The 21,821-nt window shown below is 46.3% G+C and overlaps 1 protein-coding gene across 4 annotated transcripts in view; it reads right to left on the bottom strand.

Moving 5' to 3' along the window:
- LOC146822725 (uncharacterized) overlaps positions 1 to 21,821 on the bottom strand; it is a 410,295-nt gene that overhangs the window by 189,360 nt on the left and 199,114 nt on the right. For all 4 annotated transcript variants that reach the window (XM_085606916.1, XM_085606918.1, XM_085606915.1 and 1 more), the window contains 2 exons: positions 10,761 to 10,807; positions 2,982 to 3,099 (listed from right to left, as the gene is read on the bottom strand). In XM_085606916.1, coding sequence (XP_085463042.1) covers positions 2,982 to 3,099; positions 10,761 to 10,807 — 165 coding nt within the window. The remainder of the gene's footprint in view (positions 1 to 2,981; positions 3,100 to 10,760; positions 10,808 to 21,821) is intronic.

Genomic DNA, 21,821 nt, shown 5'->3' with positions numbered 1-21,821 from the left:
CTCCTGTTCGTCGACCTAGACGACCTCGGTCGGCGGCCTTACTGGGATCTTGTACCGTCTCATTTTTTCGTCGAACTCCTTCTTCCTCAGAAGGATACTCTCCATCTCCGCCTCGAGCCTTCTCTTTTCCTTCTCCATTTCGGAGGCGGGATCGGCGTAGAGCGCTGGTCTCTTCGACGGAGCTTGCGTCGACGCGGCCTTTTCCTTCGTCGTCGGGCGGCTCACCTCGAGACCCTGCTTCGACGAACCCTGCTTTTCGGCGGGCTTCGGCACCTGGGAGTCCTTCTCGAAGGATCCGCCGGGCCTTTCGTCCTTGGATCCACTTGCGGTCGTCAAAATTTTTGGCGCCGGTGTTCCTTTCGAGGACTTTGACTGTTTTTCGAGAGTCACTCTCAGGTTTTCGGGGCCCTTTCGGGGCTTTCGTACTCGAAGAGTCTCCTACCTCGTCAGGCGTTTTCTTATCGGTCTCTGCGACCGTGAAGACGTCGGTTCCTTCGGCGAGGTTGTCTTCATCGTCGGTGGAGAGGCCCAGCTCGTACAGCGACGGGGCCTTACCCTTGCCTTCCATGTTGATGTTGGCTCTTCTCTGCCTTTCTCTCACTCGGAGCGTCTTTGGCGTGAAGACGGCGCAGGCGTTGCAATCCTTGCTCACGTGGTCGATCGGCAGGCGAAGGTTGCAGACTGGATGCTGATCCTTCTGCGCGTATTTGTGGTGGCAGTTACGGCAGAATTTGAATGGTGTCTTGTCCATTGCGCTCAGAGTCTGAGTGCGCATTTTCCAATGGGCGTCGAAGTTTCCATGGAACTCCACCTTCTTCGTCGTCCCAGCTGTATGTTGTTCTTCTCTGTAGTCTTGTATACTTTCTCCTTCGATGAAACTCGCGTATTTATCTTTTCCTTCGTTCAAACTCTGGAGCTTCTCGATGACGATCCAGACCAAACGGCGGAAAAAAGAATCTGAAGATGGCGCACCCAAGGTGGGACTTCCGCAGGAAGCGCGCCAACGTCACGAGAGGTACACCAAACGGTGGGACGTCGACGCCCATCTGGGCTACGAAAAAAACAAAAGAAAGACTACGAATCCGGACCCAACCACAAGATCGCGGAATAATGCACAGCATAGTGAATCCAGAAAGATTCACGCTGCAAAACAGTTGCTTTATATGCAGAGACTGGTGAAGCAAATTACACGTCTTATGCCTTGCTCATCAACGTTCTAGGTATTCTTCTGCGTGTACTCTGGAATATTTCTCTGAGCTGCTGTTTGGGTCTCCTGCTCTCTCCTGGGAGATGGAGGGAGAAGAGGCTGAGTGGGATTCAGAGGGCTAGTCCTTTTTTTCGGACAGCGTTCTATAGCATTCTATAGGCTGCAGATGCTCTCTGACAAGAAGCATTTCCTGTGCAATACCAATTATTGGTGGAATGACTGTATTCCCAGATAAGTCCAGATCCTGGTTATATTAAGCTCTCGAAATCAAGTACCGGTTTGCCAGTTGGGGAGTCATCATTTTTTGCTCTGCTAGTAAATATTTTTCCCTTAGCATAGATGATAATTATTAAACAATCTTATCTTTCCTCCAGGTCATGCTTCTTAAACTGCTATAGAAAGGGGACCAGAAAATTGTTTGGTGAGATACAAGGCTGGCTCCTGCTAGCGGCTTGCTCCAGGTGGTTCCTGCCCTTTTTTTGTTTCTTCCTTGCCTCTTTACATTCTTTAGATATTGCTCTTCTGATCCTGAAACGGCATGTTGTCTTCTCAGATGATATTTTCCTGATTTTTTCCCCTCTAAGATTGAATATTTTCCTCCTTTTGACTTCCAACACTAGATAAAAACACTGGAATCTGGATGCATTGTAGAAGATAGTAGGTATTATCCAAGGGTCAAGAAAAATCCAGCTGCATCAAACAGACTCTTTACAATATCAAGTCAGGAGCTGGCAAAACTTGGATCATGATAATACCAAGCGTCAGACTTCATGGCAACCAAAATGGTTGTAATCCAACAGACAAAGTGACAAAGAACAGAATTAAAGACGTTATAAAAAAAAGGCTGTTACAGGGAACAGTGAATCAAGAAAAGTATGGACGAAGAAAGGGTAGCACACATGCTCAAAAATGAATGTGAAAATTCAAATTCCCACTAAAGAAATCATACAAACGTCGGCAGCTCTTGCATTACTGTAGTTCTTCAAGGGCCACCAATCAGAACAGACCAAAAAAAAAAACAAGCAAAGAAAATCACTGGTGGATCCTTCAAGAGAATAAAAATTGGTGGCACAACAAAAGGCTATGTTAAGATAAGATATTTTATAATGAATTAAGATATATTCTTGCAATTATCTTTAGTACAGCTTTCTCAACACAACTCAGTGCTGAGGAAGAGAAGCTTAGATGAAGCCTGCATCATGTAATGCATGCTATATTAAACTGTATAAGAATCACAGGTACATATTGCTTTAAAAAAGGGTGTGAGAGAAAAGAGCTTCCCAATGTTAACGCATATCGAAAAGACCAAAACAAATGTAGAGGGAGATCTTAATGGGTGAGCAAAAAGTAAGCAGTTAAAAGAATTAAAAAAGAGTAACATGTTGCAATGGGCAAGGGAACACTTAAATCACAGAAAAAGCATGCCAAAACAAAAGAAGCACAAAGATCTACATAATCAACAGGTTTGGCTGTACAGTATGATTAGATAGAAGTTAAGCACTTACAAACCCAGTTGGAAGCATTAACTGCCTCATGTTATGGGGGAGGGGTGGGTTTGTCCTTGAAATAAAAGCAATACGTTTGGATACCGATTTACCATTTCCGGGAAGTTCAAATAAAGCTACAGGAAAAAACTGATAGTTTCCTGGCCCCTTTTAAGAGTCTGGCTAACAAAGAAAGTATCTGCTTCACACCTTGAAACCAGGCTCTCCTACCAACACCAACTGCTTGGGAGTGAGAGTAACAGATAAATAAGTTTGAAACAAATACACACCGCCTTTGCCTCGAGTCAGGGAGTCTGCCAAGCTCTTTGCTTTGGCCACGCGTTCAGCTTGGGCACGTTTCTCTGCTTCCACTCGTTTCTCTGCTTCTGCACGATTCTTGGCTTCCTCCTAAAATGTATATACAGAACATGATCCTTCCTCCTAATATTTGGGATACACCTGCACTTACAAAAACATCCAGAAACATGCACAAAAACACTTTATTTTAGATTAAGGTGAACTTTTACCATGAACTAAATTTCTGTTTTAACTTGGTCAAACCTCCAGATATTACTAGCTTCTTTCAATAATGGCTCACAGTTGTGGGTCAAATTGGCCTTTAAGCACAGTGTGAGGAAATGGAGTGTGTTTCATGGTGTAGTTGTGCAACCTTACCATGTGATACAATTACAAACCCCTTTGGGGACCCTGGGCTCAGTCTATCAAAACCTAAGCTCAATCCTAGGTAGCTGTGGCACTGGGCAGCAAGGCTTACAAAGAGGAGCAAGTGTAAAGCATTTCAAAACCACCAAAATAATAGAAGAAGAAATGGACAACACAAGAAATTAGACACAAATTCATAAAAACTGGCAGTATTTTTATATTTTAGACACTAGAATGAAAAGGTCTCCCGGAGTGTTCCGGAATATAGATTTTATAAACAATAACCAATCAAAGCAATTTCACTTTGTGAGAAAGTACCATCTTTCTTGCATGGTATACCCCCACGTTTTGCCGAATTGCTGATGTACTCTAACTGAGTGTGCCCTGAGCTCCTGCAAATCAGGTGCCCAGGGCCTGTGTTCCTTTCATAAAACTGCATTGAAGCCTAAACTCAATTGGCATCTCTGGCCACATGTCAGCCCCTGGTAAATGGTACCATGGGTACCCAGGGCACTGTGACCAGAGAAGGCCCCTAGGGGCTGCAGCACTTATTGTGCTAACCTTAGAGGCCCTGTACCCTGACACACACACTGCCTTTGCAGGCTGAGTGTCTTGGTGCAGAACAAAACAGTCGACATGGCACACATCCCTGTGTGCGATCCCAACAAACACACTGCCCTGGCATACCTCAGTCACCCCTCTAGCTGGGTGCACTATGCCAGTGGTGTGGGTACAGGTGCATGAGCCTTGTACCCCTACAGTACCCAGGTCTATTCCTGGGCACTGTAAGAGCAGTGCTGCCATTAAGAGTATATGGTGCTGGGAGATCGTCATAACGAACTCCACAGCACCATGATGTCTACACTGACGGCTGAGAAGTTTGGTATCAAACTTCTCAGCACATTAAACCCACACTGATGCCAGTGTGGGATTTAATGTAAAATGCACGACAGAGGGCATCTTAGAGAAGCCCCCTGAAATTAACAAACAACCAGCTTCCTGACTGAGAGGCTGCCTAGGCTGCCACCCAGCAGATATGTTGCTGGACCCCTGGGTAGAGGGCCATCCGCTCTCGTGGATCTGCAACAATGCACATCCTGGGCGAGGTGCAAGGTCTCCTCCCCCAGGATGGGCAGGGAACGTTTCAAAGGCATGCTGCCTTTGGGAGCTTCTCCAGGCCACTTGCTGTACTCAGCAACTGGCCCCCACCCGTTCTAACCCCCACTCTCGCGGGAAGATCAGCGGGAAAACCCAAGTGAGGAAAGGGGGTGTGCCAGCCTCCACCAACCCGACCCCTCAGGTGTGGGAGGCGAGGTGAAGCACAACTCCGGGCTCTCGCCATCTTGAGGATGGGGAGCCCTACCCAATCAGGACTACGCTCCTGCTCCCTCCCACTGGAGAGTGGCAGGCTAGGGGGTGTACCCACCTCAGGGAAGGGACCTATTGGTCCCTGACCTCTACCTACCTTCCTCAGATCCCGAATCCGGAAACAAGAAGAAGAAAGAAGACCTGCCATACAGCTGCTAAAAAGGACGACACCAACTGACTTGGCCCCAGCCCTACAGGCCTGTTGACCCTCCTCCTGCTAAATCCTAGCGTCTCCAGTGGTCAGCAACCTCGAAAACCCCAGAGGACCCAACTGCATTGCTCATCTAAAAGACTGACTTCCACGCGCAGTGGTTCTGCTAAAAACAAGCAACAGCCCCTGATGCCAGCCAGGAACCGCGAATCCAGCACTCTCTGCAAACGCCAAGCCCGGCCTGTGCCTGAGTGAACAATGATCACGAGGACGTACCCCCGGCGACTGTGTCCAAGAATCCAGCACCCAAGGACCCTCCTCGCCACTCCTGACAAGGCCTGCAGCCACACAACCAGGGACCCCTTGTGAGAAAGTGTCATCGTTCTTGCATGGTATGCCCCCACTTTTTGCTGAATGTACTTTGACTGAGTGTGCCCTGGACTCCTGCAAATCAGGTGCCCAGGGCCTATGTTCATTCCCTAAAGCACAAACCCCAAATTGGCAAACGCTGGCCACATGTCAGCCCCTGGTAAATGGTACCCTAGGTACCCAGGGAAGGCCTCTAAGGGCTGCAGCACCCATTGTGCCACCCTTAGAGGCCACACACACACACACACACACACACACACACACACACACACCCACCCACCTTGCAGGCTGAGTGTATGGGTACAAGACATCCCTGTGTGCCATTCCCACCACCTACACTGCCATAGCATACATCAGACACCCCTCTAGCCTCGTGCCCTATGCCAATGGTGTGGGCACAGGAGCAGGAGCCCTGTGCCCCTACAGTACCCAGGTCCATTCCTGGGCACTGTAAGTGCAGTGCTGCCATTTAAGAGTATATGGTGCTGGGAGTTCGTCAAACACAAACTCCACAGCACCATAATGGCAACACTGAAGACTGAGAAGTTTGGTATCAAACTTCTCAGCACATTAAACCCACACGGATGCCAGTGTGGGATTTAATGTACCAAGCACCCCAGAGGGCATCTTAGAGATACCCCCTGAAACCTAACCTACAATCCACGTCTATTCTGAGGCTGCCTAGGCTGCCACACAGCAGACATGTTGCTGGACCCCTGGGTAGGAGAGCCCCTGCTCTCCTGGGTCTGCAACAATAAACATCCTGGGCGAGGTGCTAAATCTCCTCCCCCAGGATGGGCAGGGGGAAGCTTCAAAGGCATGCCGCCTCTGTGATCTTCCCCAGGCCACTGCAACCCCCCACTCTGGCGGGAAGCTTGGCCGGAAACCCCAAATAAGGACAGGGGATGTGCCAGCCTGCCAACCCCTCCCCTCAGGTGGGGGAGGCAAGGTGAAGCACATCTCCGGGCTCTGGCCATCTTGAAGATGGGAAGCCCTGCCCAATCAGGACTAGACTACTGCCCCCCTCCCACAGGAGAGAGGCAGGATAGGGGGGAGTACCCACCCCATGACAGGGACCCATTGGTCCCTGCCCTTCACCTACCTGTAACGCCCCTAAATCTAGTATTTAGGGGCACCCTGAACCTTCCTTCCCCAGATTCCAAAATCCAAAGAAGAGCTCGAAGAAAGAAGACCTGCCCTGCAGCTGCTAAGAAGAGGAAGACACTAACTGCTTTGACCCCAGCCCTACCGGCCTGTCGACCCTCGAACCTGCTCCTTCTCCAACCCAGCATCTCTTGTGGCCAGCAACCTCACAGACCCCAGAGGACCTGGCTACCTTTTGACTCTAAGTCCCTGGGACTCCCATGAGTAGAGGCTCTACTCAAAATCTACTTCTAATCCCTGGCAGTAACCAGAGCACACTCTGCATCCGCCAAGCCTGGCCTGTGCCGGAGTGAACAAAGACCACGAGGACGACCCACGTTGACTGTGACCCCGAATCCGGCACCCAAGGACCTCCCTCGACACTCCTGAAGAAGCCTGCAGCCCCAGAACCAGGTGCCCCCCCCCCCCCCCCCCAACCGCGATCAACAGAGGGTAAGATTTCCCGACACCAAAAGGCACCCCTGCACCCGGCGCCCCGCTGTGCCCAATCCCGGGGGTACCCACCTATCCTCCAACTACCCAACTTACCTCTCAAAGTGGTGGTGGCACCTGAAGAATCTTCGTCCCCGAGCTTGCAGTCTTTTTATAAACCAAAGATTTTCCATTGAAAGCAATTGAGCACCCGAAGGCTCAAAAGCACCCTGCACCAAGCCGCCCGAGTGGCCCTGGCAGTGTAACCTCTACACCTATCTATTTCCCCACTTGCCCTGAGTGACCAGGAGGCCAGCTCGCACAGCCACCAACCAAGGCCCCCCTACCTCTTATAGGATAACATTGGGCCTAAATCTCTCTGCACCCGGCCGCCCTCGTGCAGCTGAGCTTTAACCAACTGTACCTACCTGACCCTGGGAGACCCCTGAGTCTATGCCCAGAACCTCAACTCTGCCAGTCGAGTACTTACCTTTAAACCGATAACTCAATTTTCTCTATAGGGTAACATTGACTGGCTTTTTCCTGAAATTTCTTCTAAGTGTGGACTTTTCAAAACTTAAAATATTCACCAAAAATCAGTCGAGTAACGAAAACGAAAATACTCACCTGCTCTTAGGTGAGCTCCCAGTGCTGGATCTTGGTGCCCAGCAGTGACTCTGAAAAATACTTACAACTGTACTTACCAGTAACCCAATTTTCTCCCATAGGAAATCATTGACTGTTTTTCTGTGAAATTTCTTCTAAGTGTCAATTTCTGCAAAGTTTATATATTCTTTAAAAATCGTATAATTTCTGAAAACGTAATTACTTACCTGTTGTGGATAAAGGTCTCAGTACTGAGTCTAGGTACCCAGTACTGGATTACAAAAGAAACGAGAACATACTGTACCTGCAACTTGAATTTTCTGCCATAGGGAATCATTGACTGTTTTCTATGAAATATTTTTAAGTGTCAACTTTTATAATAGCTAAATATTGTCTAAAAATCACAGTAATTAGGTAGACTTTTCTCACTTTGATTCCAAGTACTGACCCAGGGCTGAATCTAGGATCCAGTCCTGGAATTCCAAAAGTAATCCTAAAAGTAATCTGTGACAAATAACTTGTAACTTCCATTGAACTCAATGCATTGTTGTGTTTAAAATTGTGTCGCCTATTGCAACCACAACCACTTGTAACTTTCTACAAAAGTCAATTGCATATTGCAAAAGTATTTATATAAAGCATCTCATTCTGAGAAAGTATATTTTAAATCCGATTGTTGGTTCTAATATAAAACAAGCATATATTTTTTATATATAACCCATTGGCCTAGAGTTCAGTTATTGAGTGTGTGAGACCATTTGCTGACTGAGTGTGTACAACAAATGCTTTACACTGTCCTTGGATACTGCCTTACTGTTCGACCAAGCTACCACTTTAGAGAGTAAGGTTATATCTAACTTTAACCTCGGTCAACCCTGGGGGACTGTGGACTCTGTACACCCTGTACCTATTAAGGAACAGTATATACAGAGCCACTTTCTCACACGTGGGCATTGGGTGCAGACCTCCCGAGAAGGGATATGCTACCTTACTGATTCTACGACGCCTTGGTTTAGAGGGCGCCACCTCCTCGCACGCCCACCAAATTAACAGTTTTAGAAACTTTGCATTGAACTGCGCAAATTGGAGTGCGTGATTCACAACCACATTTACACATTCCTGTGTGCAATGCCTGCAACCCACTGCCTGTGGACACCCATCTAGCTGAGTGCACTATACCACTGGCGAGGGTACAGTTGCATGAGCACTGTACCCCTACAGTGTCTAAGTCCATTCTTAGACATTGTAAGTGCAGTAAAGCCATAAAGAATATATGGTCTGGTAGTTTGTCATTACGAACTCCACAGCACCGTAATGACTTTACTGAATTCTGGGGAAGTTTGGTAGCAATCTTCTCAGCATAATAAACCCACACTGATGTCAGTGTGGGATTTATTATACCATGCACTCAGAGGGCATCTTAGAGATGTTCCCTTAAAAAACGACCAGCCTCTGGTGGGTTCCCTGACTGGCAAACACCAGCCTGTCACCACGAGACCTGTTTCTGGACACCTGGGCTGGGAGCCTTTGCTCCGTGAGCCCAGAACAGACACAAAGCCTTCCCTGGGCAGAGGTGGTGACACCTTCCCCAAGACAGGAAGAGCCATATGTGGCAGGGGAGCTTCAAAGGCCTTGCCGCCTTTGTAAGGTGCCCCTCAGCCTCTCCTGCTATCAGGAGCAGTCCCCCTTCATGTCTACCCTCCTTCGGTGGGAAAAATTAGAACGACCTGAATGTGCCCACCTCTGCCAACCGGAGACGAGGCGAAGCCAACTCTACAGTGCCTGCCACCTTGCAGATGGCAGGCACTCTCTTATCCGGATTAGTGATTGTGCCCACTCCTCCACGTGGGGTGAGCACACAAAGGGTGTAGTAACACTAAGGTCAGTAGCCACTGCGCCCCACTCCTACCGACCCCAGCGCTCCATAGTCTAGTCCACCGTGGCTGACCCCTTCAGGACTCCCCGATGTCGCCTGCAGCCTCTACACAGAGACCACTCCCCCACCCGCAAGTGGCCCGGTAAGGGCAAATCAGAGCTCAAGACACCCCTGCATCCAGTGGCCCTGTGCCCTGTAGAAGAGGACCTGAGGTGCACCTACGACCCCAATCCTCCAACTTACCTGCCCAGATGTTGGTTGCTCCCGGAAGACTTCCAGGACCGAGCCTGCAGCCAAAATCCCAAAACGGCAACTTCCATTGAAAACAGGGCACCAAATCCGCACTCTGCACACAGCCGCCCCTGTGCCGCTGGGGGTGCATCTTGTGTGCTAACTCTGATCCCCCCCTTTGCCCTAAGCTTAACCTTAGGAGCTTGGCTCACTCAACCCTGTGGCTTTCCATGAGCAGCCACCAACTGGAGGCCCCTATCCCCTTTTGGATAACATTGGGCCTCAGCACTCATCACCCGGCTGTACAAGTGCCGCTGAGGGTGCTTTGAGAGTGCATCCTGGACCCTGGGGGAACCCTTGTTCTAACCCCTGGAAAAACAACTCCCAAAACTAAGTATTTACCTGTAAACTGCCAACTTCATTTCCTCCCATAGGATTGGATTGACTGCTTTTCTATGAAAAATGCTCTGTGTGGAGTTGGAAAATTGTACTTGCAAATGCCTGACTTACTCACCTTCTGTCTAGGAAATGTCCCAGGGTGATATCTAGGCATATCACACGGAGTAGAAAAAGTAACTTGCAAAGAAATCTGAAAAGTAACTTACAATGTAGTCTCAATAGTAACTGAAAAGTAATTCCATCTGTTTTATGAACAAGTGACTTACCTGTAACCAATCCAATTGCATTTAACTGCATTCAAACTGTATTTAAGTGCTGTATTCTTGCCAAGTACTATTACACTTACCTGTACCAGGCCTGGCTTGGTTCAAGAAATAAAATACAACTAAATATTTTTATACAAAACAAATTGGTCAAAGTTCAGTCTTTGAGTGTGAGACATCATTTCTTGCCTGAGTGTGTACAATAAATGCTAACCCTCTGATAAATTTGAGAATGGACGTTGTGCACAAATATTGGTAAAAACTAGTATGGTATTTGTGAAAACTTACTTTTATAGAAGCACAGTGAGTGAAGACAAAATGACAAAAACAGATCACAGAATTTACAAAACATGCATATGAAAGCCCAAATCGGGATTACAAACAACCTCTTACGACTCAGTGTTGTACTGTTGATTTTGCACTAGTTTTCTTCATGGTTTTTAACTTTGCAGCTCCATAACTAGAGCATAAACACTAAGATCTTTGATACGGGACCACAGAACTAGCTGGCAGTTTCGCATACATGAATGCAGGAATGTCCTAACAATGGCTTAATTTAATTACTTACCGACTGTTTCTTCAATACACTGGATGACTGCGGCCAGTTTCTGTTTTCTGAAATGTATGAGAAATAAATCAAGTATCAGTAACTAATACAAATGAAGTAATTTTAAGTTTGCTTCACCAAAAAAGAACAATGTTATAATGCATGCTCCCTAGAGCTGAGAAAACGTTCACCTTGCAGCAACAACCGCACTATTTCTGCGTAGGTTTAATGTTACCTATTTTTAAGAACATGAGATATAGCTGCAACTAAGAAACGCTTAGTCTTGTGGTTTTACGCTGGTTCGTGCTCTCTATTCTTAATTTATTACAGCCAAAAAAAAGTGTACCCCCTTCTCGGCATTAACAAAATAATAACCCTTCAAATAAAATGCATTCCTACCCCAGAGACAAAGCTCCTCACGTATCATTTCTAATCTAAAATTACACAGGAAAATACACTAAAGCATGCAGGTTCCTGTTCTTTAAACAAGCTCCAAAAATAGTTGTATCAGTTCAGGGGAGAGCGGTTGCCGAGGTCCTAAAAGAGAAACCTCTGCAAGAATGAAAATGAGCATTGGCAAAGCCAATAGGTCTCATCCATGCAAGAGCTACTGGCTTTGCCAATATGTTTTAGCGAAGTTGTACGCCAGTGTGGCTGCTGTTCAGTATGGCTTAAAGTTAGTGGGATAAAGGAGAGTGGAGTGTCGTAAAGAGGAGTAGAACTGAGTGTTAGAAAGTGGCATAGTGTCGTGGAGTGGCAGAGTAAAGTTGAGTGGAGTATCAGGGATTGGCATGGAGTGGCAGAGTGGAGCGGTGCAGGCTTATGGAAGGAGTAGAATGTCAAAGTGGAGTTGAATGTTGTAGAGTGGAGTGGCATGGAGTTGTGTAGTGGTATAGAGCAGAGTAAAGCCATTATGGTGCTGTAGTGTTCGTAATGACAAACTCCCAGATCATATACTCTTTATGGCATTACTGCACTTACAATGTCTAAGAATTGACTTCGACACTGTAGGGGTACAGGGTTCATGCACCTGTACCCTCACCACTGGTATAGGGCACCCAGCTTGATTGGTGGCTTACCTATGCCAAGGCAGTGGGTTGTAGGCTTGGCACACAGGGATGTGGGCCATGTCGACTCTTCACTTTGCAATTGCAGGCTGCGTGTTTTGGTGCAGAACAGTGTGTGTGTGCGTGTGTATGTGTGAGAGTGTAGAGGTGCAGGGCCTCCAAGGATGGCACAATAAGTGCTTCAGTCCTTAGAGCTTCCATGTATACTACTGCAAAATCCTTCCCTCCTACTCCGATAGCTTGATTGTTCCCTGCATGCTCCTTGATCAACACCTGTCCCCCACGCCCCCAACATCGGCAGTGCACAAATACAAATTCCTGTGTGCATCTAAATTTAATTTGTCAACATTTTCCTGATAACAGTATTTTTTTACATCACATGTGTACATTTCTTTTTAGTGCTTTGAAGCCTTTAAAGGTCTGGTGCATGAAACTGTAAATAGATTTACAATAAGAACAACCCACCCACTGGGGAAAACATGGCGGCCGCAGGCTAGTGCGGTACGCGCGTCTCTCCCGGAGCTCCTGCTCCTCCTCACAGTTGTTTCCGCATTTCGCGATTTGCGGCTGTGGATATGGTGAGCTTGGGGTGAGCCTGGTCTGAGTAATTTCCTCTGATTGTGCTCCGTATCCTTAATTCCTGGATCTCCGGCACCCAAAAAAGAAATATCTCGAGGATTTGAGGACTCGAAATAGCCTGTTTCCTGCCGTTTTTCGGCGGCGGCGGTGTGTCTTCAGTGGCCTCGCCTCCCGTGTCTCATACAGGCGGGGTGTAGCGGGGACGTGGCTTTCTCCGGCGGCGGCAAGTCCTCGGCGATCCTGGTAGGAAGTGGCGGGGATCTCAGGCCCCCAAGAAGGGGATATCTCGAAGATTGAAGATTCGAAAAGCCCGTTTCCTGCTATCCTTAGCGGCGGAAGTCAGTATTTAACAGCCTCATCTCCCGCGTCTCATACAAGCAGGATGTAGCGGGGACGTGGCTTTCACCGGCGGCAGTAGGTCCTTAATGATCTTATCTCTCACGTATCTTTACAAGTGAGGACGTGGAGACGTGGCAAAAAAACCAACAACAAATAAATAAAACAATCAATATAAAAACCGCCTCTGAAGCGCTCGGCATTTGGCGGCTTTGGTACCGGCACTGCGGCTTGGACTTTGGCTGGACTTTGGCGAGCCTAGTGAAGACTGGTGGGCTTTGAGGCAAGAGTTGATGTGTTTGGCTCTGGTGAAAAGGTTCCTCCCCCCCCCCCCCCCCCCCCCCGCCTGCCTCCCGAAGTGGAGACAAGCAGCCGTGGAGCGGAGGAGAAGCCGTAGGGCGGTGGCTCGCGGGTTCCTGCTGAAAGGTTTGGCAGAGGGGGGAGTGACTGCCACGGTGGAAGTCCAAGGGGACGCAGGGGGCTCCACAGTTCCCGTTCAAGGTGTCTAATTTGGGAAAAGAGAGCGGGGGTGGGGGGCAGGTACTGGGGACATTATAATACGGGAAACATTCGGGGACTCTCCTGTGAGGGGTGAGGGGAAAAGATTGGGGAGAGGGAAAGGCGCACGAGATTTAAAATCTGGCGTTAAAGAAGGCAGGAGAAATTTAGGGGTAGAGAATCCTATAAGAGTGTCTGGCTTAGTGAAAGACCAGATTGAAGGAGTTTGGAATTCAGAGTACTTCAGTGAGAGGGATAAGGGGGATTATCTGTGTAAGGAACCCGGGAAAAAAAGAAGGGGCAAGGATAAGAATAGATTGAGTGCTGCTGTGCGGGTTACCCCCTCCCTTCGCTCCTTCTTCAAGGTATTACCCCAAGTCCTTGCTATTAACCCCGAAGGAACTGCTAATCCAAGAAAAAGGGTAAACATGGCTGAAACTAATTTGCATGAGTCAGGTGGTGGCTTAAACAAGGGGGGACACATAGATCAGTCTCCCCCCCAGCAGTCCCTTCGCCTCTAAAGGTTCCCATCATGGTGCCCCCTCTCTCTCCCTCTGCCCTTCCTGCCTCCACTCTAACTCCTAAGACCACCCTTACCTCTACTTCCATTGTTACCTCCACTGGCACTCTCGCCAACAGCATTGACACAAATCAACCACAAATACAAGCACAACCACAAGTTAAGGGGGGTGCTGGCCTCAAGTTGGTTACTATTATGGAGGATGGAAGTGGGAGAGGGGAAAAGGAGTCAGACAAGCCAGACAATTCAGTTGACACCATTTTGACTGCTCTGACAGCTATGAGGGAGGAGATCAGGAGTGACTTTGCCATAACTAAGGCAAATCAAGTTGAAATAAGAGCGGCCTGTGAAATATTGGAAAAGAAAGTGGACATGCTGTGTGATAGAACGGAGTGTTTGGAGGGAGCGATGGGGGTTATAAAATCGAAGTTGGAGGTTGCTGAGGGCAGGATCCAAACATTGCGGAGGGAAGGGGAAGTCCTGAAGGAGAGGCTCGAATCGCTTGAGAATTTCTCATGAAGGAACAACTTGCGGATCTTGAAAGTCCCCGAGGGAAGAGAGGGGAGAACTTAAAAGCGTTTGTGGTGTCACTCTTGAGGGACTCACTTAAACTAGATGAAACAGCAGAGGTACTAGACAGATATACAGCGGATCCATCGCAACCCCTTTCGCCTTAACCCAGGGAGATCCAAACCCCGCAAGATTTTGGTGAACTTTTTGACATACTCGTTGAAAGAAAAAAATCTTGAATCTTGCCTTGAAATAAAAGACACTCAAGGGTCCCGATTTTTTGTGTGAAATCAGGTCAGACCTCTCTAAAGCAACATTAGATCGGCAATGGGAGCTGGGCCAGAGGATGGATAAGCTCAGGGCGGCAGGTGCCACAGTCCAGATGCGATTTCCCGCTTTTTTGCGGGTTATGTATAACAACAAGATGTACAACTTTCGATCCCCCATCGAAGTAGAAGAATTTCTAGGAAATATGGGAGAGAGCTCAAAAGGGGGCTCTTAAAATTTTTTGGGACTACTCTCTACTGTTTTGTTTTTTGCTGTTTTCTTTTTTTTCTCTTCCGTTATAGTAACGGGGTAAAGCATTGGGTTGGATAACAGGGTAGGAGATTTAAGTATCACTAACAAAAGGAGGGAAAAAAGGGAAGAAAAGAAGAAGGAAAAGCAAGGGGGAGGGAAAGAAAACAGAAAGGGGGAAAAAAAAAAGGACAAAAATGAAATAAAAAAATAGAAAAGAGGGAGAAAAAGAAAAACCAAAATAAATGTATAATAATCCATTCAACTATTCATCTTTTGTTATTAGGGTCTATCCCCTTATGGATCCCCCTTTTTCTGTTTTTCTTTCTTTTTTTTCATTAATCTCTGAAGTAGGAGGGGGATCTAACAAAGAAGAATGTGGTCTTGTAGGAAATCATCTTCTATAATTACCAGCAGTTTAATAAAGAGTAGTAGGAGCAGGATGGCGGGGGGGGGGGGGGGGGGGGGGGGGGCAGAAAATCTTGCCATACACTCGGCAAGTTAGGAAGGAAGGGTTTTCCAGGGGAGAGGGGAGGGTCGTAGGGGGGGTACAGGGGGAAGGGGGGGGGGGGGAGTAATAAAATTTCTCAGGAGTCAGACCTCACAAAGGTTAGAAATTCAGTCTGCTTTATAATTTATTTTTCATTATCAGAGAACAGGTTTACCTTTCCTAGTGGTTACACTGCCTTCATAGGATTGGAAAACAACATCGGGGGACGGCTCAAAATGAGAAAGGAAGGTGAAAGAGAGGGAGAAGGGAAAAAAAACAATACAGATAACTCCTATTAGGTTTTTATCCTGGAATGTCAATGGCCTGCGGGTAAAGAGTCGAAGATACAAAATTCTACAATACTTGAGAGATTCCCCTGCGCAGGCCATCGTCATCCAGGAGACTCATTTACTAAAGGTAGAAGTCTCCGAGATGTTAAGGAAACAAACTTGGGTAGAGACATTTCTATGTACGGATCAAACCGCCAACATAAGAGGCATACTAATAATTTTAAAAAAATCAGTTGAAGTCCAAATTTTGGATTGTAAGGAAGACGGTAGCGGGAGATGGTTAATTTCGAGAATTGTACTGGAGGATACTCCGTTAATATTGATAGGATACTATGGGCCGAATCAAGATGATCCCTCCCATTTGAAAGTAATCCAGAACCACCTCATACTCTCACAGGACCCAGTTATCTGGGTCGGGGACTTTAATATTGTGCTCAATCCTCTCTTTGACAAATCTTCTAAGTCAAGAGCACTCGTTCCATCTAAATCAAGGGCAGCTTTGTTGGACATTATGGAAAATCTTGGTTTAGCTGATGCATGGAGGGAAAGGTCAGGTAATAAGTTGGGGATCTCTTTTCAAAACCTCAAATATAAACACAAATCGAGAATTGACTACACCTTTTTTAGCTACAACCTAAAAGACTCCCTAAAAGGGCTCACTTACCTTCCCTTACACATGTCAGACCACATGGCTATCATATTTGATCTCCAAGGGATTACCCAGAAGAAAGAGTTCTCTTGGTCTTTCGATCGCACAATATTATTAGAAGAGGAAGAGGTTAATTTTTTGTTATCTGAGGTAAAGTCTTTTTTAGATATAAACTTGAATTCTGTAGATCTTAATATAGCTTGGGATGCCTTGAAGGCTTATATAAGGGGCTGCATAATTAATAGAGCCACTCACAGAAGGAAAGCTTATCGGGAGAAAATACAAAACATTGAATTGGAGTTGGCTAAATTAGATCTGCAGCTGGGTTCTAATATGGCATCCCCGGGGGTGGCAGAAATACAGGCCAACCTGAGAAGTCAGCTTGAAATCATACTACAAGAAAGGTTAACTAAAAGATGGGAGGCGAGTAAAACTTCCCACTTTGAATTTGGGGAAGCAGCAGGAAAAGTTCTGGCATGGAAGGTTAAAACAGAACAGGCGAGAAAGCATATTAAAGAGATTAAACGAGAAGGAGAGACTATTACTAGGATTTCCGATAGAGAAATAGGGACTGCCTTTCAACAATTTTTTCAGGAAATTTACAAGGAAGAGGTTAGAGAAGACCCAGAAGCAAGGGAGAGGTGGTTAAATAATATTGCTCTACCATCTCTGCAAATATCACAAAGGGTTAGTCTAGAGAGGGAGATTTCAGAGGAGGAGGTGGGAAAAGTGATAGGTCATCTGAAGAAGGGGAAAGCCGCGGGTCTGGACGGATTAACCGGAGAACTATATCGAGATAAGTCCTGCCATTATCTCGACCTTAACGAGCCTTTTTAACGATATTCTTTTGAGAGGGGTGAATCCGCCTGACTCATGGAATGATGCTACTATCGTCCTTATCCCAAAGCCAGGAAAAAAACTTTCGCAGTGTGGGTCTTACAGGCAGATTTCCCTTCTAAACAAAGACTACAAAATTTTTACATCTATTTTGGCATTAGGATTAGGGGAGGTAATCGGATCGATAATACACCAAGATCAAAGGGGCTTTATATAGGGACGTCAGTTGGCCGATCACACTCGAGATCTGGTAGGGGCGATTGATATTGCAACAACATTTTCTCTTCCACTGGCTATTTTGACCCTAGATGCCTCAAAAGCCTTTGATAGGGTCAACTGGCCATATTTGGTGGAGGTGATGAGAAGGTTTGGGTTGGGGGGAAGTTTTTTGTCGGGTAATTGAGAAACTGTATAGGGCCCCCACAGCCAGATTCCTAGTCAATGGCACGTTAACAGACTCGATAAATATAACCAGAGGTACCAGACAGGGTTGCCCGCTGTCCCCGCTCTTATTCAACCTTTATATAGAGCCGTTTGCTCAAGATGTAAGGGAGGAAGTGGACATTCCTCCCTTCGTATTTGGTGAATGGGAGAAGCGGACAGCGCTTTATGCGGACGATATCCTGGTTTATACGTCAGACCCACAGAGAGCTTTTCCGATTGTAATTAAAAAGGCAGGAGAATTTGGGCGAATTTCTGGTTATGATATCAATGCCAGCAAAACAGAGATCATGTGTTGGAATGTCCCAAACGTACAGTTTAATGTCGTAACATCCATGAGATACTTGGGAACACGTATTACTCAAGAAATAGGAAGTCTGGTACAGACCAATCTAGACCGTGTTGCTTTGGAATGTGGGAAACTTTTGAATTCTTGGTCGTTCCTGCCACTCTCGATTTTTGGGAGAACAAATTTAGTTAAAATGTCCATCCTTCCACAGTTCACCTTTATTTTTAATTCTATTCCCTTGTCTTTTGAACGGAAAAAACTGGAAAAAAGTCAGCGAGAAATAAATTCGTTTATTTGGAATTTCAAAACAGCTAGGCTGACTTGGAAGAAGTTGAAAAGAAGGAGGGAAAAGGGAGGGCTGGCTCTCCCAGACTTGTTATACTATGCTTGGGCATTTCAGCTGACCTATTCCAGGATGCTTCTCAAAACCCCCGCAATATCATCTTTGGGGGTTATGTTTAGGGCTATGTTAGGGGCTGTAGATATTCTTCCGGATGGATTTCTTTTCAAGTTTGGAGACATGAAATACTTTAAAAAAAGTCAGATTAAAGATCTTGCAGTCAGCCATATTAAATTGGGTCCAGATAAAAAAAGTCAGGTTACACTACTACTCTAGCTTTGCCCCGGTGTGGGATTCCCCTGGGCTTCCACCTTGTATGCAAGATAGCTTAGCAATCCCGTTAAAAGATGCCGGGATTCTAAGATGGGGAGAGCTTTTGGTGGATGGAAGGTTACAAGACTGGGAGGTGCTGAGGGCAAAGGTGGGTATGGCCTTTTCTAGGTTCAAATACATACAGTTGGATAGTTGGGCTCGAGCAGTTAACAGGAAAGGATCTCAACTGGGGAAATATAGCCAGTTCGAACAACAACTGGTGGAAAAGCAACAAGGGGGTAAAGTGGCTATCTGGTATTGGTGCATGGTGGAGGAGGCAGATGGAGACTTTGCCTTACCAGATAAGTTATGGGGAAATGAGTTGGGCCTCCAATGTGAGGATTTATGGATGAGATCCTTTTCTTTTCTTTATAAAACAGTCAAACCAGCTTGGTTAAGACGCAACCATTTGTTTACCTTGCATCGGGCCTACCTTTCACCCCAAAGGCTTTCCAAGTTCTTGTCAGGGAAGAAATGTAATAAGTGTAATCTGGTTGCAGCTACAGACACCCACATGTTTAGGGATTGTCCTGCCATTAGGCTGGTTTGGGAAGAAGTAAAGGTTACTTTGGATTCGATTTTAAGTATTTCATTGAATTTTACTCTTCCGTTAATAATTTTTGGATTGGAGGAAAACGTAAGTGGACAGGCAAAGTCTTTTCTTTTTTACTCCATTATTTTAGCAAGACGACAAATATGCAAATTTTGGGGGGAAGCCAAAGCCCCATCACATGCAGCTTGGCTAACATCAATGTATGAAACCTCCAAAACTGATTTGGCCAGATCATGCAGTTTTTTCTTTTTTTCCCCAGGTCCTATGATTATGCTAATTAGCCTCCAGAAGACCCTGGGAATTGGTCTCTCCCGTTTGTATTTCCGGGTCGGTCAGGTTGAATACCATTGACTGGAGCTCCCTCTTTTCCTACTCAAGAGGTTAATCTCCCGCCTATTAAGTCAACTCTGCTTGGAAAAGGTCATCAAGGAGGACAGAGCGTTAAAACACCTTAAGGCAGACTTGGTTGGTGGTTGGCGTCCTTTGTGGTTGGAGGTAATGGCAAATGAGGACAAAAAAAAAAAGAGAAAAAAAGAAACTAAATAGATGAATAATAGAAAAGTTATAGAAAAAAGGTTCACTTCCTGGTGACGAATGAATCTTTCAGCACGGTGACTGCTGTTGAGCGCAACAGTTATTAAATGTGAAATTGTTTCAGCAATGCTACGTATAAATTGTTGTTTTCCTCAAAGACATTTGTCTATTGTCATTCAGTGGATCCTCCCTGCTAGGATCTAAAGAGCAGTTGTCTGTTGCAGGAATTTAGGTACACCATAAGGAAAATGCTACTTACCAGTATGCATCTGTTCTTGGCATGTAGAGCAGTCGATCCATACACTGTGCATTAGATTGCCATCTGGTGTTTGGCTCGGATGCTTGCACCTTGGTGTCTTGGAAGAAGTATTTGTAGTCACAAGATAGGGGGACTCCTCCCTTGGACAATAGTGCGCATGGGCATCGACTCCATCCTCAGATTGTTTTTCGCCATGATGGGAAATGATGGAGTCAGTAAGAAGTAGAAGAGATTTCATTGTGAATGTATCCAATTAAAATAATACTGAAACGGATACAGGTCCCGGGGAGGCGGGCAGGCGTGTACTGATCTGCAGCTCTACATGCCAAGAACAGATTAATACTGGCAAGTAGCATTTTCCGTTCGAGGCATATGAGCTGCAGATCGTACACTGTGCATAGACTGTGCAGCAGTGTCTCCCCTAGCGGTGGTCACCTGTATCCACTGCAGTAGTTCGAAAAAGTGTTTTAAGAACAGTTTGGCCTACGGAAGCTTGTTGCTTAGCCTGCACGTCAACACAATAGTGTTTGGTGAAGATTTGTGGTGTAGACCATGTTGCTGCTATACATATGTCATCTAAGGGGATGTTCCCTAATAATGCCATTGAAGCCCCTAGTTTGCGTGTTGAATGATCTCTAGGGGGAATTGTTAATGTGAGTTTAGCCTTTCGATGCAGATTTGAATGCATTTTACTATCCACCTGGCAATCCCAGTTTTGGAGATGGGGTTACCCTTAGACAAGTGCTGTCTGTTTTGTAAATAAGCAGCGAGTGCTGCTAGATGTAATCTTATGGATGAAAATGCCAAATTCCTTTTTTCAAGTGTAGTAAGTAGCAAATGATGTCCTGGATGGAAGCATCCTGCAGACCAATATGACTGTTGTTGCAGTAGATGACAAATCTTTTCCATTTTGCTGCATAGCAAGCTCTAGTAGTAGGACGACTGGCTTCTTTAATGATATTCATACAGTCCAGCGGAAGGTTAAGATAACCGAACTCTAGAACTTCAGGAACCAGATTGCTAGATTCAGCTGACCTGGGTCGGGTGTTGCATCTTGCAATGGTTCTGCGTTAGCAATGTTGGGGAGAGGCGTAGTTTTTGATGTGGAACTACTGAGAGTTCCAGTAGTGTTGTGAACCACGGGTGGCGTGCCCATGTGGGAGCCACCAGGATCATCTTTAGAGACTTTTGTCTGAGCTTGCGTACCACTAGGGGAATTAGTGGGAGTGGCGGAAAAGCGTACGCAAATCTGCCTGACCAATTTATCCATATCGCATTGTCTTTGGTTGGGCATTTTGCTTGTGTGGCGAACAGATCTATTTCTGGTTGGCCCCACATTTGAAAAAAGGGTTGAAGAACTTGGGGATGGAGTTCCCATTCGTGTATCTGCAGTGTCTGCCGACTTAGCAGATCCGCAATCTGATTGAACTCCTGGAAGGTGTTCTGCAAGCAGGTATATGTTTTATGGAAGGGCCCATCTCCAAATGCTTTGTGTGAGCTGGGACAGCTGCAAAGAATGCGTGTCCCCCTGTTTTTGTATGTAATAAATGGTTGTCATGTTGTCCGTCTGGACTAGGACAGTCTTGTGCAGTAGATGTACTTGGAATGATTTTAGTGCTAAGAATACGGCTAGTAATTCCAGGTGATTGATATGGAGCACTTTTTGTTGAGTGGTCCATTTCCCTTGAATTGTATGTTTTAGGAGATGGGCTCCCCAACCGGTGAGTGATGCGTCTGCTGTTAGCACTATCTGTGGAACCGGCTCTAGGAATGGCCGCCCTCGACAGGTTTTGTGTGTTCCACGACTGCAGAGAGCGATGTGTGCGGCTGTCCACCAACACCAGATCCGTAACTTGTCCTTGGGCCTGATTCCACTGACGTGCTAGTCATTCCTGTAAGGGGCGCATTTGAAGTCTTGCATGAGGTACGATAAGGATGCAAGAGGCCATCATTCCTATGAGTTGCATGAACACCCTTGCTGGGAGGGAGTGCTGCTGTTGAAATTTGTTGATTAGGGCTTGCATACTGGCTATCCTGGCTAGGGTGGGATATGCCAGAGCTC

The sequence above is a fragment of the Triturus cristatus genome, chromosome 5_2 (assembly GCF_964204655.1).
Source record: "Triturus cristatus chromosome 5_2, aTriCri1.1, whole genome shotgun sequence".
Lineage (NCBI taxonomy): Eukaryota > Metazoa > Chordata > Amphibia > Caudata > Salamandridae > Triturus > Triturus cristatus.
Note: the sequence above shows the minus strand (reverse complement) of the source record. Positions and strands in the feature narration are given on the sequence as shown.